The sequence below is a fragment of the Neovison vison genome, chromosome 6, assembly GCF_020171115.1.
Source record: "Neovison vison isolate M4711 chromosome 6, ASM_NN_V1, whole genome shotgun sequence".
NCBI classification, from domain to species: Eukaryota; Metazoa; Chordata; class Mammalia; order Carnivora; family Mustelidae; genus Neogale; species Neogale vison.
The window spans coordinates 122658140-122679832 of NC_058096.1; the positions used below are offsets into that span (position 1 = coordinate 122658140).

At 36.1% G+C, this 21693-nt stretch overlaps 1 protein-coding gene and 1 pseudogene across 1 annotated transcript in view; one reads left to right on the top strand and one right to left on the bottom strand.

Moving 5' to 3' along the window:
- Positions 1–1534: 1534 nt before the first annotated feature.
- Positions 1535–21693, bottom strand: part of EAF2 (ELL associated factor 2) — a 56989-nt gene continuing 36830 nt past the window's right edge. Inside the window, exons 5-6 of the mRNA XM_044252242.1 lie at positions 18289–18549; positions 1535–1939 (exon numbers count right to left, since the gene is read on the bottom strand). Of these exons, the coding sequence (XP_044108177.1) occupies positions 1893–1939; positions 18289–18549 (308 nt within the window). The 3' untranslated portion in view covers positions 1535–1892. The remainder of the gene's footprint in view (positions 1940–18288; positions 18550–21693) is intronic.
- On the top strand, positions 19289–20355 carry LOC122908418 (annotated as a pseudogene).

Below are 21693 nucleotides of genomic sequence, written 5' to 3' on the forward strand. Positions count from 1 at the left end.
GAGGCATGGAAAATATTATTTCATTCCTCTCTAAACCACTTATATTTATCCTTAAAGGGTATAGAGAATGATACTCTAGGTATTCAGACCATAAAAAAGAACATGTCTTTAAGAACATGTTTCATTTATGGGGGAAATAATAAGGGGGAGAAAGGAGGAGGTGTTTTGACTGCAAAAGGTATAGTTTGAGAATATAATGTTATGTAGCTGGCATTATCAACTCAGACCACCATGTACTCATTCCTGGTACAGTAATCACTAATCAAAGAAATCTCAGCATAATAAGTTTCAGTAAAAAACATTATAATTTGTATTACTATGTTAAAATGATAAGCATGTTTTATTAGCTACATTAAATATTTGAGCTTGTTTTAGTTAAGTAATAAATGACATAGCTGTGGTTCTCAGATAATGATTGATGAATAAAATAGATATAAAAATGAAGTTAAAAATAGATTAGCTGAGGGTAGGCCAAAGAGAGGAAGGGAGAGAGAAGAAAGTAAGAGAGAGTAAAACCAAAATTTAAAGATTAAAAAAAACACACAGAAATTCCTATGGTAAAAGGCAATTATGACAAAATTTTTTATTGAACTTCAACTGCCGAAACTTGAAAACAGCCAAAATTCTTTCAGCAGGTTAGAGAATAAGTAAACTTTGGTACATCCAGACAATGTAATGCTATTCAGTGACAAAATGGAATGAGCTATGAAGCCATGTAAAGACATGGAGGAAGCTTAAATGCATATTTAAGTAAAAGAATTCAGTCTGAAAAGGCAGCATACAGTATGATTCTAACTATATGACATGCTATAAAAGGCAAAACCAAGGAGACAGTAAAAGATCAGTGGCTGCCAGTGGTTGGGGTGGGGAAGGAGGAATAAATGGAAGAGACAGAGCAAAGGATTTTCAGGGCTGTGAAACTATTCTGTATGATATTACAGAGGTGGATACACATCACTATATATATGTCAAAACCCACAAATTGTATAATACAAAGAGTGAACTCTAATGCAAATATGGACTTTAGGTGATGACGTGTCAACGTAAGATTCATCAGTTGTAAAAATGTACCACTCTGGTGCAGATGTTTATAGTGGGTGAGGTTGTGAGAGGAGGGGAATAGGGAGTATATGAGAATTTTCTGTAATTTCTGCTCAATTTTGCTATGAACCAAAAACTGCTTTAGAAAATGCAGTTTATTAAAAAGAAAAAGAGAACTTAAAAAAGGAAAAAAGAACTTGCTGCTGGTCAGTGGCTCTCAACTTTAATCTAATATTTATCATTTTCTCCATATTCAAAAATATTGTAGATATAAATATTAATTATCTACTTAACACAATCAATTGCTTATTTTTTCTCAAAAGCAAAATATTAAAATGGCAAAAATATTATAAGATATACAAGAACAGTTTTTTCATTAAAATGATTATCTAGCTTTACTTTTACCCTAAATTATAGCTTAATTTTGTCAAGAATTAAAGTATTCTCAACCAAAATTTAAGGACTATCAGATATAAAAGGCTCAGAGATATAATTAAAACCATGTGCATTTATTATAAATCAATTGCTTTGACATTTCACAATTGTGAGACATCAGTATTTTAAAACAGAGTATTAAACTTGTACTCTAGAACATTTGATCTGCCACTTGTTAACTAACAACCTGTGGGCAAGTTACCTAATGTCTGTTTTCTCATCTGTACAGCCTAATAAACAGAAAGCACATGAAAATGCTAGTACTTAAAAAAGGTCAAAAATATAACATCAGCCAAATTAAATTTCTTTTATCATAAAATGTTAAGATACATTTTCTTCAGTATTAGGAATCTTTATTCTTAATATAAAATAAATATCACATCTTACAAATTTTATATTTATAGCTGAATGTTTCTTCAATCATCACTGTCACTTCCTGATTCACTCAGCTGCAAATCATTTCCTAAAATAAAAAAGAAAATCAAAACTGTAGTATAAGTATTTTATATTTTCATATTCAATGTATTTACTTCTGAATAACATAAATATCATGCAAAATATAACACCATGGGTGAACCATTTAGCCACCATTTTGTCACTAATAACTAGATTGCTTATCCTATAATTTAGTCATATCATTAGTGATTCCAAAAATTAATACTGCTTGTAAAGAAAACATATACCATCAATCTTTAGCATAGTTTTATCACCTGGCATCTTTTTTAGTTTTCTTTCACACACCAACACCACCTTCCCTTGTTATTCCCACTGATTTAATTACATCAGGTAATGAGAAAAAATTTAGTTTAGATGATCAGCCTAAATCATTTTGAAGAGTATAAAAATGTTATACAATTTTGTACTTAAAATTCAGTCAAAATATTAAATAGTATATGTTATGAGTAACTCATCATTGGTTCTGTTTATTTATTTATTTATTAAATTTATTTTCAGCATAACAGTATTCATTGTTTTTGCACCACACCCAGTGCTCCATGCAATCTGTGCCCTCTCCAATACCCACCACCTGGTTCCCCCAACCTCCCATCTCCCGCCCCTTCAAAACCTTCAGATTATTTTTCAAAGTCCATAGTCTCTCATGGTTCACCTCCCCTTCCAATTTCCCTCAACTCCCTTCTCCTCTCTAACTGGTCCATATACACTATGGAGTATTATGCCTCCATCAAAAAGGAAGAATACCCAACTTTTGTAGCAACATGACGGGACTGGAAGAGATTATGCTGAGTGAAATAAGTCAAGCAGAGAGAGTCAATTATCATATGTTTCACTTATTTGTGGAGCATCATTGGTTCTGTTTATAATTCAATGATGTGCTTATAGCAATGGAACTTAATTCCAGTGGGGAGAGAGAGAGTAAACAAAGAAATATATAATATGATGCCAAGTAAGGATAAATACTATGAAAAATGAAGATAGGTATGAGAAGAGTGGTGAGAAGTGCTATGTTAGACAGGATAGTTGATAAGGCCTCCTTGAAGGGTGGCATTTGAATAGAGATCCAACCGTAGAGAGAAAGTCCTATTAATGTGGATGGAGGGCAGATACTTTCCAGGCTCAGGGAACAGCACATACAAATGCCCTAAGGCAGAAGCATGCTTGCTGTATTTTCTGACAGCAAGAAGGCCCTGCAGCCAGAGTGGAATGAATGAGGAAGAGATGATAGGAAATGAGGTCAGAAAGATATCCAGATATCCAGAAGACTGGTTTATAGGTTATGATAAAAACTTTGGATTTTGTTTGAAATGTAATGGGAATTCATCAGAAAATTTTAAGTAAGCAACTGACTTGAAATGTTGTTCAACAAATAGCATGGAGGACAAGGGGAGTTAGGAGAAGGGAGTTGGGGGAAATTGGAAGGGGAGGTGAACCATGAGAGACTATGGACTCTGAAAAACAATCTGAGGGTTTTGAAGGGGTGGGGGGTGGGAGGTTGGCGGAACCAGGTGGTGGGTATTAGAGAGGGCACGGATTGCATGGAGCACTAGGTGTGGTGCAAAAGCAATGAATACTGTTATGCTGAAAATAAATAAAATAAATTTTTTTTTAAAAAAAGAACATCTTATTAAAAAAAAAGAAAGAAAGGTTGTTTAACAGTGAATATGGGGGCGCCTGGGTGGCTCAGTCATTAAGCGTCTGTCTTTGGCTCAGTTCATGATCCCTGGGTCCTGGGATCCAGCCTCACATCAGGGTCCGAGCTCCATGGGAAGCCTATTCTCCCTCTCCTACTCCCCCTGCTTGTGTTCCTTCTCTTGCTGTCTCTCACTGTCAAATAAATAAAATATTAAAAAAAAAACAGTGAGCACACTATAATGGTATATATATACTATAATAAACTATAATCGTATTGCAGCTTCTCACATAAATAATACAGGCTTTGACTCAGGTGGAGGTGGTGCTAAGCAGTTAGGTTTATAGTATAAAGACAGAACTTACAGGACTATCAAAAGTACTGGATATAGGCATGAGAGAAAAATAAAAGTGAAGAAAGACCCCAAGTGTTTCTGATCTAAACAACTAGATGGTGGTATCATTTACTGAGATAAGAAATGCCAGGGGAACAAGAGTTGTGAGAAAAATCAAGAAAAAACAAGTTTGATTTTCAACATGACACATTTGAGATACACTGTAAATATTCAAATAAATATGTTGTAGGCAATTGGATATACAAGCCTGGAACTCTAGGTAGAGGTTACTCCTGGAAATAAAGATTTGGGAGTCACTAACTGCAGGGGTTTCTTTGAACACATGGAACTGGATAATACCATTTGAATAGTAAATTAAAATGGTAAAAACATTCTCATATTTTTAAACTACTCCAAAATCAACAAAAAGCTGGCATAAATTGAAGCTCATACCCAATTTAAGAGGAGTAGTTTCTAGGCCATAAATAAGCTGTTGTAAGAGAGCTCAGTCCACTGCATGAACTCCAGAAATATTACATTATTCAAAAAAGAAATTTGTTAAAGCTTCTTTTGTGTATCTGGTTCCCAAGACCATTTTATACTTTTCAAAGATTAAGTTTCCATTTATTACACAACTATTCTATGGCATAACAATGTTCAACTTGATACAATGTCATAATAAGTTTCTTAGGTCAAACCCAAATGTTCCAAGTTCCACTTCTGTTAATAGACTTTGTGTTGTACAGGTCATATGCATATATTACCATGCTGTTGAAATGTCTGGTTGATTTTGAAGGTATCAGATTAGCCTGTGAACACGACATGCTGGTAAAGGAAACACATTTCCAATCGAAATGGTAATTGTGACTTGGAAAAAAGAGTTTACCCATAGAAAATGCACACAGACTCCTAAGCCAATGGTTTTCAATGAGAAAAATACTGTTCCATTAGAGATGTTACAGAAATTTATATGAAGTGTTGCTTGTCCAGATGATTTGCAGATTGCTAGTGGCATTTCGTGGGAGGGAATTTAGGAATGGCAAATGTCTTACAATGAATGCACCAGTCTTGCACAATAATGAAGTCTGTTACATTCTGCAGAACTTTTGAAAGTCCAGTATTATATTCATGTACGTGGAAGACTTGTTTGTAATCATAAGGTGGAACCTAATTTCAGTTTTATAAACTAAAGAATTCTTTTACACAGATTTAAAATTCGCTGAAATTTACAAGGATGGAACTATCATGTAAACTGAAAGAATACTTTGTTTTTTCCAGAACTTTTACAAAGATTTTCTTTATTAAATTGTTTTGGAAAACACATTAGTGATATCAATGCTTTTCTAATCCCTATTTCAACAAATTAAATAGAAAAATTGTTGACATTACAAATGGTATGTTGTCTTGCTTTTCTTAATTCTAAATTGATTCATTAAAGATTTCAAGCTATACTACAAAGCTGTAGTAATCAAAACGGTATGGTACTGGCACAAAAATAGACATATAGATCAACTGGACAGAACAGATGGCCCAGAAATAAAACCACATTTATATGGTCAATTAATCTATAACAAAAGAGGCAAGAATGTATAATAAATGGTGCTGAGAAAATTGGGAAAATATATGCAAGAGAATGAAACTGGACCACTGTCTAACATCATACACAAAAATAAACTCAAAATGGATTAAGACCTAAATGTGAGACTTAAAACCATACAAATCCTAGGAAAGAGCATAGGCAGTAACTTCACTGACATCAGCTATTGTGACATTTTTCTAGATACGTCTCCTAAAGCAAGAGAAACAAAAACAAAACTAAACTATTGGGACTACATCAAAATAAAAAGCTTTTGCCCAGTTTGTACCCATCAACAAAACAAAAAAACAACCTACTGAATGGGGGAGGATACTTGCAAATGATATATTCAATAAGGACTAAACATCTAAAATATATAAAGAATTTTTATGACTCATTACCAAAAACCAAACCATTACATTAAAAAATGGGCAGAGCCAGTAGAAGCAGGAGCTGCTTACACCAAATCCTGCTTCCCTCTACGTGCCAAGTGCATATTTACTGGGGCAGGACTGACTCTGAGCTGGCAGAGTGGGCCTCTCCCCCAGAAGACCAGCACAGGCAGCACTCTGCATGCACAAGTCTACTGAGTATACAGGGCTTCAAAGCATCATCTTTAGTTCTGATGGGAATAGGACTAGGCTGTAATTTTTTTTTCTCCCCCCGCCCCCGCGCCACCTTTGGAATCAGGCTTATAGCTTTTGTCTGTTAGTTTGTCTTTTTATTTCCTTTTCTCTTTTTCTGGATCAGGCTCCCTTTTTTATGTTTCTTGTTCTTTTTCTCCCCCCTTTCTTTTTCTTTGGAATCAGGCTGATAGTCTTCTGTTTGTCTCTTTGGGGTTTTTTGTTGTCATTGCTGCTTTTCCTTTTCTCTCTCTCTCTCTCTCTTTGTTTTTGAATCAGGATTTATTTTTAATTTTTTTCCCCTTTTTTTTCCAGGCTTATTTTAACAAAGCACACCCAGTTAAAGGTCTAAAGACTACCTACTGCAAGCAAGGAGGAACCCTGCAGAGGACTGATCTGTGGGAAAGAGCAGCCAAAATGCAACAGCAGAGTGCACACAACATACACTAGAAACACTTCCTGAAGCGCCAGTCCTTGGACAGTGTATGGCTCTTTCTTAATATAGCATTACTCTCAGGTACAGGAAACATAACAAGCTTTCATAACTCACAAAAGACAGAAACTGAGCCAAAATAACAAGACAGAGAAATTTTCCCCAAAAGAAAGGTCAGGAAGATACTACAACCAGGGACTTGCTCAAAGTAGATATAAGCAATATATCTAAACAAGAATTTAAATCAACAGGTTTTTTTTCCAATTTATTTATTTTCAGAAAAACATTATTCATTACATACAGCAATTCAGCAACGTGGCAGGATACAAAGTCAATGTGCAGAAATCAGTGGCTTTCTTATACACTAACAATGAAAATACAGAAAGGGAAATTAGAGAATCGATTCCATTTACTATAGCACCAAGAACTATAAGATACCTGGGAATAAACCTAACTAAAGAGGTAAAGGATCTGTACTTGAGGAACTACAGAACACTCATGAAAGAAATTGAAGAAGACACAAATAGATGGAAGACCATTCCATGCTCTTGGATCGGAAGAATAAACATTGTTAAAATGTCTATACTGTTTAGAGCAATCTATACTTTTAATGCCATTCCGATCAAAATTCCACCGGCATTCTTCAAAGAGCTGGAGCAAATAATCCTAAAATTTGTATGGAATCAGAAGAGACCCCGAATCGCTAAAGAAATGTTGAAAAACAAAAATAAAGCTGGCGGCATCACGTTACCTGATTTCAAGCTTTATTACAAAGCTGTGATCACCAAGACAGCATGGTACTGGCATAAAAACAGACACATAGACCAGTGGAACAGAGTAGAGAGCCCAGATATGGACCCTCAACTCTATGGTCAATTAATCTTCGACAAAACAGGAAAAAATATACAGTGGAAAAAAGACAGTCTCTTCAGTAAATGTTGCTGGGAAAACTGGACAGCTATATGTAGAAGAATGAAACTCGACCATTCTCTTACACCGTACACAAAGATCAACTCAAAATGGATAAAAGACCTCAACGTGAGACAGGAATCCATCAGAATCTTAGAGGAGAACATAGGCAGAAATCTCTTTGATATCAGCCACAGCAACTTCTTTCAAGATACATCTCCAAAGGCAAAGGAAACAAAAGCGAAAATAAACTTCTGGGGCTTCATCAAAATCAAAAGCTTCTGCACAGCAAAGGAAACAGTCAAAAAAACAAAGAGGCAACCCACGGAATGGGAGAAGATATTTGCAAATGACAGTACAGACAAAAGGTTGATATCCAGGATCTATAATGAACTCCTCAAACTCAACCCACATGAAACAGACAAACACATCAAAAAATGGGCAGAAGATATGAACAGACACTTCTCCAATCAAGAAATACAAATGGCTATCAGACACATGAAAAAATGCTCATCATCATTAGCCCTCAGGGAGATTCAAATTAAAACCACATTGAGATATCACCTTACACCAGTTAGAATGGCCAAAATTAATAAATCAACAGTTTTAAGATTACCAGCTGGACTTGAAAAAAGCATAGAAGACACCAAAGAGACCCTTGCTGCACAGATAAAAGGACCTAAGACTAGTCGGGCTGAAATTAAAAATGCTATAACTGAGATACAAAACAGGCTAAATATAATCACAGTGAAGATGGCAGAAACAGGAATGAATAGGTGATACAGAAGATAAAATTAAAGAAAATAATGAAGCTGGAAAAAGGAGGAAAATAAAACTATTAGATTATGAAGGAAGACTTAGGGAACTCAGTGATTCCATAAATTGAAAAAATATCGAGTCCCTGAAAAAGAAGAGTGGGAAAAGGGGGCAGAAGTTTATTTGAACAAATTACAGCTGAGCACTTAACTAATCTAGGGGAAGGAAACAGGCATTCTAGTCTAAGTGGCACAGAGAACTTCCCTCAAAAATCAACAAAAACAGGTCAACACCAAGACATATTATAGTGAAACTTGCAAAATACAAAGATAAAGAGAGAATTCTGAAAAGAGCTCAGGAGAGAAAGTCCTTAGCCTATAAGGGTAGACACATAAGGTTAGCAGCAGACTTGTCCACAGACACCCGGCAGGCTACAAAGGATGGCATGATATATTCAACTTACTAAATGGTAAAAATATGAGGCTGGAAATACTTTGTCTAGCAAGACTGTCATTCAGAATAGAAGGAGAGATAAAGAGTTTCTAAAACAAGCAAAAAATAAAGGAGTTTGTGAAAACTAAACCAGCTCTGCAAGAAATTAAAGGGGACTCTTTGAACAGGAAAGTGACACAGAAAGCAATAAACACTAGAAAGAAACAGAAACAACCTATGGGAACAGCAACTTTACAGGTAATACAATGGTATTAAATTCATCTTTCAATAGTTATTCTGAATGTAAATGGACTAAATGCTCCAATCAAAAGATACAGGGAAGCAGAATTGATTTAAAAAAAAAAAGTCCCATTGATAATGCTCCTTACAAGAGATTCATTTTAGACCCAAAGACACCTCTAGACTGAAAGTGAGGGGATGGAGAACCATTTATCATGCTAAAGGACATCAAAAGAAAGCAGGAGTAGCCATACTTATTTCAGACAAACTAGATTTTAAACCAAAGACTGTAGTAAGAGATGAAAAAGGACACTATATCATAATAAAGGGGTCTAGCCAACAAGAAGCTCTAATAGTTGTAAATATTTATGCCCCTAACTTGGAAGCAGCCAAAAATATAAACCAATTAAAACAAACTTAAAGAAAATCATTGATAATAACACAATAATGGTACAGGACTTTAACTTCCCACTCACAGCAATGGACAGATCATGTAAGCTGGGCTTTGAATGACACACTGGACCAGATGGACTTAAGTTATATTCAGAGCTTCTCATTCTAAAGCAGCAGAATATACATTCAAGTATACATGGTATATTCTCCAGAATAGATTACATAGTGGGTCACAAATCAGGCCTCAAGTAGTACAAAAAGATTAAGATCATACCATTCAAATTTTCAGACCATAATTCCACGAAATTTGAAGTTAACCACAAGAAAAAATTTGGAAAGTACACAAATACATGGAGGTTAAAGAACACCCTACTAAAAAATGAATGGGTTAACCAGGAAATTAAAGAAGAATTGAAAAAAATACATGGAAGCAAATGAAAATGAAAAGACAAGAGTATAAAATCTTTGGGATGAAGCAAAGGCAGTCATAAAAGGGAAGTACATAACAATACAGGCCTTCCTCAAGAACCTAATCTTACACCTAAAGGAGTTAGAAAAAGAACAGCAAATAAAGCTTAATCCAGCAGGAGAAGGGAAATAATGAAGATCAGAGCAGAAATAAATGATATAGAAACCAAAAATATAGGAGAGGTCAATGAGACTAGGATCTGGTTCTTTGAAAGAATTAACAAAATTGATATCCCCCTAGCCAGACTTATCAAAAAGAGAAAGGACCCAAATAAATAAAATCACTAATGAAGGCAAAGAGATCACAACCAACACTGAAGAAATACAAAAAACTATAATGAGAATATTATGAGCAATTATATGCCAACAAATTAGGCAATCTGGAAAAAATGGATAAATTCCTAGAAACATATAAACTACCAAAACTGAAGCAGGAAGAAATAGAAAATTTGAACAGACCCATAACCAGCTAAGAAATTGAATCAGTAATCAAAATCTCCCAACAAATAAGAGTCCAGGGCCAGACAGCTTCCCAGGGGATTTCTGCCAAACATTTGAAGAATCAATACTTATTCTTAAACTATTCCAAAAAATAGAAATGGAAACAAAACTTCCAAACTCATTCTTTTTTTTTTTAAAGATTTTATTTATTTATTTGACAGAGAGAGATCACAAGTAGGCAGAGAGGCAGGCAGAGAGAGAGAGGAGGAAGCAGGCTCCCTGCTGAGCAGAGAGCCCGATGCGGGACTCGATCCCAGGACCCTGAGATCACGACCCGAGCCGAAGGCAGCGGCTTAACCCACTGAGCCACCCAGGCGCCCCTCCAAACTCATTCTATGAGGCCAACATTATCTTGATTCCAAAACCAAACAAAGACCCCACTACAAAGAAGAATTACAGACCAATATCTCTGATAAACATGGATGTAAAAATTCTCAAGTTACTAGCTAATCAAATCCAATAGCACATTAAAAGAACTATTCACCATGACCAAGTGGGATTTATTCCTGGGCTGCAGGGTGGTTCAATATCTGTAAATGAATCATCATGATACACTACATTAATAAAAGAAAGCATAAGAACCATATGATCCTCTCAAATAGATACAGAAACAGCATTTGACAAAATACATCATCCTCTCTTGATTAAAAACCCTGAAGAAGGGATGCCTGGGTGGCTTAGTCGGTTAAGCATTTACCTTCAGCTCAGATCATGATCCCAGGGTCCTGGGATTGAGTCCCACAACAGGCCTCTTGCTCAGCAAGGAGGTACTGCTTCTCCCTCTGCCTGACTCTCCCCCTGCTTGTGCTATATCACTCTCTCTTTCTGGCAAGTAAATAAATACAATCTTTTAAAAAAAACCCTGAAGATGGGGCGCCTGGGTGGCTCAGTGGGTTAAAGCCTCTGCCTTCGGCTCAGGTCATGATCCCAGGGTCCTGGGATCGAGCCCCACATTGGGCTCTCTGCTCAGCGGGGAGCCTGTTTCCCCCTCTTTTTCTCTGCCTGCCTCTCTGCCTACTTATGATCTCTGTCAAATAACTAAATAAAATCTTTAAAAATAAATAAAAAATAAAAAAAATAAAAAAAATCCTGAAGAAAGTAGGGATAGAAGGAACACACCTCAACATTGTAAAGGCCATATATGAAAGAGCCACAGCTATTATTGTGCTCAGTGAAGAAAAACCGAGAGCTTTTCCCCTAAGGTCAGGACTTTTCCCCTAAGTCCTACCCTCAGCAGTCAGAAAACAAAAAGAAAAAAAAGGCATCTGAATCAGCAAGGAAGAATTCAAACTTTCATTCTTCATAGACTACATGACACTCTATGTAGAAAACCCAAAAGACTCCACCAAAAATTGCTAGAACTGATACAGGAATTCAGCAAAGTCACAGGGTGTAGAATCAACACACAGAAGCCTAGTGCATTTCTATACACCAATAATGGAGCAGCAGAAACAGAAATCAAAGACTCAATCCCATTTACAATTGCACCAAAAACCATAAGATACCTAGGAATAAACCTAACCTAGGAGGTAAAAGATCTGTACTCTGAAAACTACAGAACACCTACAAAAGAAACTGAGGAAGACACAAAGAAGTGTAAAAACATTCCACACGCATGGATTGGAAGAACAAATATTGTTAAAATATCTCTACTTCCCAAAACAATCTACATATTCAATACAATCCCTATCAAAATAACACGAGCATTTTTCTTCACAGAACTAGAACAGACAATTCTAAAATTTGTATGGAACCCAAAAAGATCCTGAATAGCTAAAGTAAGTTGAAAAACAATAGCTTGTTTCCCTCTCTCCTTTTTTAATTTTCCCCCTTCCTGTATGTTTATCTGTTTTCTTTCTTAAATTCCACATATGACTGAGATCATACAGTATTTGTCTTTAAACAAGCCACAAGTGACTCTTAATGACAGAGAACAAACAGGGTTGATGAAGAGAGGTGGGTGGGGGATGGGCTAGATGGGTGACAGGTATTAAAGAGGGCACTTGATGTGATGAGCACAGAGTGTTGCATGTAAGTGATGAATCACTGATTCTACTCCTGAGATCAATATTATACTGTATGTTAACTAACAAAATTTAAATTTAAAAAAAAAGGAAGAAAAAGAAGAGCAAAGTGGGAGACATCACATTTCTGACTTGAAACTGTATTACAAAGCTGTAATCATCAAAACAGTATGGCACTGGGTGTGGTGCAAAAACAATGAATACTGTTACGCTAAAAAAAAAAAAGAAAAGAAAAGAAAAAAAAAAAAAACCAGTATGGCACTGGCACAAAAACAGACACATAGATCAATGGAACAGAGCAGAGAATCCAAAAATGGACCCACAACTATACGGTCAATGAATCTTTGACAAAGCAGGAAAGAATATGCAATGGAAAAAAAGACATTCTCTTCAAATAGTGTTGGGAAAATTGGACAGTCACACACAGAAGAATGAAACTGGACCACTTTCTTAAACCATACACAAAAATAAATCCTAAAGGGATTAAAGACCTAAATGTGAGACAGGAATCCATCAAAATCCTAGAGAAGAACATAGGCAGCAACCTCTTTCATCCCAGCTGCAACAACTTCTTACTAGACACATGTCTGGAGGCAAGGGAAACAAAATAAAAAATGAACTACTGGGACTTCATTAAGATAAAAAAACTTCTGCACAGCAAAGGGAACAATCAACAAAACTGAAAGACAGTGTATGGAATGGGAGAAGATATTTGCAAATGACATATGGTATAAAGAACTTACAAAACTGAATATTACAAAAATAAAAAAAAATCAGTTAAGAAATGGGCAGAAGACATGAACAGATATTTCTCCAAAGAAGATATACAAATGGCTAAAAAAAACTGATGAAAAAACACTCAACACTCATCAGGGAAATACAGATTAAAAACACAATGAGATACAACCTCACACCTGTCAGAAGGCTAAAGTTAACAACACAAGAAACAACAGATGTGGAGAAAAGAGAACCCTCTTACATTGTTGGTGGGAGTACAAACTGATGCAGCCACTCTGGAAAACAGTATGGAGGTTCTTCAAAAAGTCAAAAATACAACCCAGCAATTGCACTAGTAGGTATTTACCCAAAGGATACAAAAATAGTGATTTGAAGAGGCACATGAACCCCAATGTGTACAGCATAACTATCCACATAGCCAAAATATGGAAAGAGCCCCAATGTCCAGACACAGAATATTGCATATGATGAGTGGATGAAGATGTGGTATACATACACAATAGAATATTACCCACCAAAAAGAATAAAATCTTGCCATTTGCAATGAGTTGGATGGAGCTAGAGAATATTATGCTAAGCAAAATAAGTCAGTCAGAAAAAGACAAATACCATATGGTTTAATTCATATGTGGAATTTAAGAAACAAAACAGATGAACATAGGGGAAGAGAAGGAAAAATAAAGTAAGATAAAGACAGGGATGCAAACCATAAGAGACCTTTATATATAGACAACAAACTGAAGTTTGCTGTAGGGAAAGTGGGTTGGGGAATGGAGTAAGTGGGTGATGGGCATTAAGTAGGTCACTTGATGTAATGAGCACTGGGTGTCATATGCAACTGATGAATCACTAAATTATACCCTTGAAGCTAATACTACACTATATGTGAACTGACTTGAATTTAAATAAAATCTTGAAAGAAAAAAAATAATAAATGGGTAGAAGATCCAAACAGACATTTTTCCAAATAAGTCATACAGATGGTCAAAAGACACATGAAAAGATGCTCAAAATCACTCATCATCAGGGAAATGCAAATCAAAACCAAAATGAGATATTACCTTACACCTGTCAGAATGGCTAAAATCAGAAAGACAATAAATAACAAGTGTTGGTGGGGATGAGAAGGAAAAGTAACCTTTATACACTGTTGGTAGGAATGTAAATTGGAGCATCGAGTGGAAAACAGTATGTAGGTTCCTCAAAAAAATTAAAAATAGAAATATTATATGATCCAATAATTCCATCCCTGGGTATTCACTCAAAGAAAATGTAAACCCTATTTCAAAGAGATATACATACCCCTATGTTTATCATAGCATTATTTACAATAGCCCAGATATGGAAGCAACCTGAGACTCAGAAGGATAAAATAATATGTGTTATGCATCTACAATGAAATATTATACAGTCATAAAAAAGGACGAGATCATTCCATTTGTGATGACACGGATGAACCTAGAAGGTATTATGCTAAGTGAAAGAAGACTGAGAAAGACAATAACCATACAATTTCACTTATATGTGGAATGTAAAAAAAATGAACAAAAAGCAGAATCAGACCTATTAATCCAGAGAACTGATGGTTGTCAGAGAGAAGGAGAAACAAGGACAGGCAAAATGGGTGCAGGTAAGTGGGAGATACAGGCTTGCAGTTGAGGAATGAACAAGTCACAGGAATAAATTAGGTACAGCATAAAGAATATAGCCAATGATATTATAATTGCATAGTGACAGACAGTAGCTAAACTTGAGGTGAACACAGCATATTGCATAAACTTGCGTAATCACTATGTTGAAATGTAACATTTTTGTGTCAACTACACTCGAATAAAACAATTTTTAATAAACAAATTTATTATTTAAAGTACATAAACATATGGCTGCTTTATTGTGCTCTGGTATAACCATGCTTGAATATTTACAAGGTGGAATGCATATTACTTTACTATAAGTTATTTTAATTTTGTCTTAATATTATATTATTTTCAAAGATGTATGTACCTAGGTGATACTAAGTTATGAAATTCACTTCAAGATAGTTAAAGGGGACTTTAAAATATCTTTTATAAAAGATGGTATTGGGTCTGATAAGGTTAAAAAATGAGATCATTATTGTAACAGTAAGAGGATTTATTTCCCTTTTTAGGAATATTTAATTTGGATAAAATATATCAGAAAAAGAAATTCACCACTTTTTAAGAGAAATCCCTAATGGTTACTACTAGTATAACAAATCACTACTGGCTTTTGCATATAATTCTTGCATCTACAATTATTTTATTATTCCTATAGTTTGTTGATTCTCCTGAATTTTTTTTGTAGACAATTATATTTTCTTTCTTGTTTTCAATTCTTATATCTTATCTCTTGTTTTATTGCTTTTGTTAGAACATTCAGTACAATGTATGAATGAATAGAATAGAATGTATTAGTGAATAGAAATCATGGTATCAGTCTTCGTTGTCTTCTTCCTAACTTGGGAATTCATGTAGAATCTAAATTACCATGTCAGCAATAGTTTTGTTTTTTGTAATTAACTTTTATGAAGTTAAAAAAAATTTTCCTATATTAGGCCTTTGGTAAAAGTTTTAAAACTAATAAATACTAAGTTTTGTTAAAATCAGATTTGCTAAAATGATCATATGACTTCATTCCTATAATCTCTTAATGTGGTGAATTATATTGCTAACAATTCAGATATTGAACATTTCTTACATTTCTGTGATAACCCTTATTTGGTCATGACTTAGCTATCTTGTTTGAAGTGCATGGGTTATTCAATTTTCTAATGTCTTCTTTAGCAATTTTGTAACTGTGTTCTTTTTTTTTAAGATTTTATTAATTTATTTGAAGTGGGGGGGCACATGAACAAGGGTGAGGGAAAGGCAGAAGAAAAGGGAGGGGGAGAAGCCGACTCCGTGCTAAGCAAGGAGCCCGACACAGGGCTCGATCCCAGGACTCTGGCATCATGACCTGAGCCAAAGGCAGCCACTTAACTGACTGAGACACCTACGTGCCACTCAATTTTTTTTTAAAGAACATTTTTGAGACTATAAATTTCCCTGTAAATATCATTTTGGTTGCATCCTCAAATTACTGAGGTGTTATTTTTGATATTACTTACTTGTGAATATTTTATAATTTCCTTATAGTTTCCTTTAAACGTGTAAATTATTAGGCATGTGCTTTGAAGATTGCAAGCATGTATTTTAAAATAATTTTTGTTGTTTATGTTTGCATTGTATTATAATCCTATAATATGATCAATAAAATGTGAATTCTTTGAAATAATTTTATTTCCTTTTTTCTCAATAGGAAGAAATTTCTAAAATGTTTTATATATGCCTTAAAAGAATGTCTGCTTCACACTTTGGATTGTAGAATTCTATATTTACTATTAGAATAGGTATGTTAATTGTGTAGTTCAAGGCTTTTATACCCTTATTAAATTTTGTCTACTTGGTTATGGATGGATTAAATATTCCATTATGACAGAGACTTGTAAATAACTCCTTCATCTATCAATTTTTATCTCATATATATATATTTATACACACACACATATAGCTACACATTTTAATATATATGCACATAAATGGTGAAGATATATAATTATAGGCATATAAATTTGTAATTATATATCCTCCTGGTGAATGGGAACTTTTGTCATTATTTGGCCATTCAAGAAATCAGACTCTCCAATTTTACCTCTTAAGGTAGGAAGATTAGCACTAACGACATTAGTAACTAGAAGTTCAAAAGACCTTTCCTGGTCCCTATTTAATTCATAGTTTCACTTTCTCTGCCACGCAGACTTGGCTCCTTCCTTCTTTAGTTCTGTTATTTGGCTAGAGCTAGAGTCAAGATATTGCTCTGAAGTTCTACAAAAGGGAGGATTTGACCTTATCAGGAAGGTGTCCTTGATAAAGTATGCCTTGAATTGTAATTTAAAGGAGAAAAAGCTAACTACATGAAAGGAAGGAAGTGTTTCTTCCTGAATGAATAGCAGTGTATAAGGGCTCTGAGGTGGGTGAAAGTGTTTGAGTACCATGGTAAAAATTAGGTAAACATTGCTAGAACAGAAAGAGCAAGACCATTATAGTAAGATGTTTTGTCTCTGTCATAAAAAAAATTACACATGACCCTTGAACAATGTGAGGGGGATTTTGGGGAGCAGACCTTCTATGGTAAAAGATTTGTCTAAAACTTTGACCCCACAAAAACTTAACTACTAATAACCTACTGTTGACGAGAGGCCTTACTGATAAGAGAAACAGTCAGTTAACACATATTTTACATGTTATATGTATTACATATACATGTTCTTAATAACATTACGAAAATAGTAAGGAAAAGAAAATACATTTGTAGTACTAAAAAAAGTCTATTGAAAAAAAAATCCATGTATAAGTGGATATGTACCATTTAAACATGTATTGCTTGAGGGCCAACTGTACTAGCTATTGAAAAGTTTAAAGCAGGAGGGGTGAAAAATTATATTTTAATTATGAAAAGATCAAAATGGCAGCAATGTACATAGTGGAGCAAAAAAGGGCTTGACTAGATAAGGGGTAAACCAGTTAGAAAGTCACTGCAGAGTTAAAAGCAAGGAATAACAGCAAGTGGAGCTAGAGTGATAGTGGAGATGCAGAGACGTAGATGAATTTGAGAAAATAGTAAGGAGGTAAAATAAACAGGACTTGATGAAGGACTGACTACACTATAAAAAGGGAGTGGAAGTAAATCCTTGCATATAATTAGGCTTCTGGATTATATTATTAGATGCATCCTGCCTTTCACTAAGAGGAAACACAGTAAGCTAATGATTATGAGCTGGTTTTGGATAAGGTGAATTTGGGCTGCCCTTACTAAAAGATGGTGTTGGACCTACCTGTTTCCAGAGCTCAGAGTCTGGGTCAGAGATGCAAATTTACAGGTACTAATTACATCAGAAATATGGAGGAGATTATCTAGGGAAAGAATGTAGAGTAAAAAGAAAAAAAGACCTAGAATTAAGGCTTGAGAACTCCAGCTTCTAATGCCTAAATAAAAGATTCTAAATTGGCAAAGGAGAAAGAGAAATGTATCTAGAGAGACGGGTGAAAAACCAATAAGACATTACGTCACAGAATGAAAAGAAGAGGAATGACTCAACAAAAAGTTAAGGGTTAATCATAGTATCAAATGAATAAAACAAGAGTTTTTTTCTCTTAACCCAAATTTTAGATCATAATCACTATGGTTCCACTGTGAATTCTTACTTTTTCAATTACTCATGTTTATATATACTTACTTAAAGTATTCATCAGAAGGCCACTATTGTCATGAAGTCTATTCTGGCCAGCATCCATATCAGAAATCCTGCCATGTGCAATGGCAGACATGGCAGGATGTCCTGAGATATAATTCCCTGGCTCAGAAGGAGAGGATGTACACTGTTCATCATCTGAGTCACTGGAACTATCCTCACTACTTGAAGATGATGAATTTTTGGAATCTGATGAGCTATCACAACTACTCATTTGGTCCATTAGACTAGCTTCTGCCTTCAGTTCTGAAAATAAAACAGAAATTAATATATAGGTTAAATAAATAATATTAAACATAAATATTAAATAAGTAACATAAAATTTGAGTGTGTTAGCTTCTAAGAAACCGTTGATGAGGAATAGATGAGATTAAAAAACATTTACAGCATTTTAAGCATTTTATTTAAAAAGCTCCTCTACCATTAAAAGCACAGGCATTTCACTCAGCAAAAGAAATCAAGCAGACAGAGTCAACTGTCATATGTTCTAACTCACTTGAGGAATATAAGGAATAACACAGAGGATACTGGGAGATGGAGAGGAGAAGTGAGTTGGGGGAAATAGGAGGGGGAGACAATCCATGAGAGACTATGGACTCTGAGAAACAAACTGAGGGTTTTGGAGGGGAAAAGGGTGGGGGGGGTAAGCCTGGTTGTGGTTATTACGGAGGGCACGTATTACATGGAGCACTGGGTGTGATGCATAAACAATGAATTTTAGAACACTGAAAAAAAATTAAATTAAAAAAAAGACAATGCCAAATCTAAATGCTACACTTATACCATTATACTTAATTATTTGTAATTTAAGTAAAGAATGTGAAAAATTAAAACTGTAAAAATTAAAATCTATTTTGGCAGAAACTACCCTCCAAATCCTCTTACTCTCCCAATGTATATAAGGGAACAGTACATACAGATGGATTTCTTTTTTTTTCCCTAGCTGTTCTGACCTATAGTTGACAAAACTGTATATTCAAAGTGTATGACGGGCTCCCCAGCCCCAGTGTAAAAAGCAGTTTGGCCTGAGAAAACACTTTGCCTTGAACCAAGAATCTGGACATTCAGTGTGAGCAGTTGGGTGATGCTGAGTGGAGAGAGCTCCTGCCTCTGATCCAACAGTTCAAGGTGGTCAGGCTGGATGACAGGGGTCTCACAAAGCTGTGTTGCAAGGATGTCAGTTGTGCTCTCTGGGCCAATCCCTCCCTGACTGAGCTTAGGCTGTGCACCAAAAGAGCTGGGTGATGCTGGTATGCACCTCGTGTTCCAGGGTCTGTAGAGCCCCACCTGCAAGATGCAGAATTGCTGCCTGATGGAGGCTGCCTGTGGGGTCCTGTCCTGTGTGCAGCACTTGGTGCCCATCCTTCACAAACTGCACTTCACTGATAATTTGTTGGTGGATGCAGGCCTGCAGCTGTTCCACAAAGGTCTCTTGGACTCCCAGTGTTGCTGTGAGATCCTTCAGCTAGAGTACTGCAGCCTGATAGCTGCTAGTTTTGAGCCCCTAGCTGTGGTGTTCAAAGGCCAAGCAGCATTCCAAGGAGTTCATGGTGAGCAACGATGACATCTGCGAGGCTGTCGTCTGAGCACTATACAATGGCCCGGTGGACTCTACCTGCCACAAGTTTGAGATGCTTGAGATGGAGAACTGTGGCCTCATATGGGCCAATGGGAAGAACCTGTGTGGTATTGTGACCTCCAAGGACTCACTGCAGGCGCTGGACCTGGGTGACAAGCTGGGTGACCTGGGCATTGCTGAGCTATGCCCCAGAATGCTACACCACAGATCCTGACTCAGGGCCCTGTGGCTCTGGGACTGAGCTCACCACCAGGGGTTGTAGAGACCTGTGCCATGTCCTTAGGGCCAAGGATAGCGTGAAGAGTTGAGCATGGTGGGCAAAGTCCTGCAGCTTACAGAAGCCTGCTGCCACCACTTCAGCAGGACTTTGACCCAAAACAGTTCTGGTGATGCTGCCAATGAGCAATAAGCTGGGGGATTCTGGAGTTCAGGAACTCTGCAATGGTCTGGGCCATTTCAGCACCACACTGTGAGTGCCCTGGCTCAGGGAATGCAACACGATAGACAGTGGCTGTCAAAGCCTGGCCTTGCTCCTGCTGGCCATCTACAGCCTGCACAAGCAGCACTTCAGGCAATAATGACATGCTCTGGAATAATACGACATCTACTGGATGGAGACAGTAGCCTCCAGCCCCAGCTTCTGAAACCTGCTCTTCTGACAAGGCCCTACCTGGGACCCTACAGGGGGCTGGCTGCTCCCAGGGGTTTTTACTCTGGTGTCCTAGCTTTGACTGAAGAAAAACACTAAAATCAACTGATTTCTGTGAGAAAATTTTAGACATAATTATTAAAACACTTTTTTTGGGCAAGAGGAAAAAAACCAAATGTACAACTTAATGCTTTGATGTACAATATTCATCACCTCATAGTTTCCATTTGTGTGTGTGTGTATGTATGTGAGAGAGAGAAAGAGAGTGTGTGTGTGATGGGAACTCGTAAGATCTGCTCTCTTAGAAAATTTAGACACCATACTACTGGCATAAAAATAGACACATAGATCAATAGAACAGAATAGAAAACCCAGAAATGAACTCACAACTTTGACAACGCAGGAGTGAATATCCAGTGGGAAAAAGTCTCTTCAACAAATAGCGGTGGGGAAATTGGGCAGCAACATGCAAAAGGATGAAACTGGACCACTCTCTTACACCATACACAAAAATAAATGTAAAATGAACCATGAGAGACTATGGACTCTGAAAATCAATCTGAGGGGTTTGAAGTGGCGGGGGAGTGGGAGGTTGGGGTACCAGGTGGTGGGTATTATAGAGGGCACGGCTTGCATGGAGCACTGGGTGTGGTGAAAAAATAATGAATACTGTTTTTCTGAAAATAAATAAATTGGAAAAAAAATGTAAAATGGATTAAAGACCTAACTGTGAGACATGAAACCATTAAAATCCAAGAGGAAAACACAGGTAGTAACCTCTTTGACATCAGCCACAGTAACTGCTTACTAGATATGTCTCATGAGGCAAGGAAACAAAAGCAAAATTAAACTATTAGGACTTCATCAAAATAAAGAGCTTCCGTACAGCAAAGAGAACAACAAAACTAAAAGGCAACCTTCAGAATGGGAGAAGATATTTGCAAATGGCATATCTGACAAGGGGTAGGTATAAAAAATATATAAAAAAACTTATCAAACTTGACACAAAAACCCACAAATAATCTGATTAAATAATGGGCAGAAGACATGAATAGACATTTTTCCAATGAAGACAGATGGCTAATAGTCACATATTATGGAAACAGCCCAAATGTCCATGGGCTGATGAATAAATAAAGAATATGTGAGATTTGTATATATA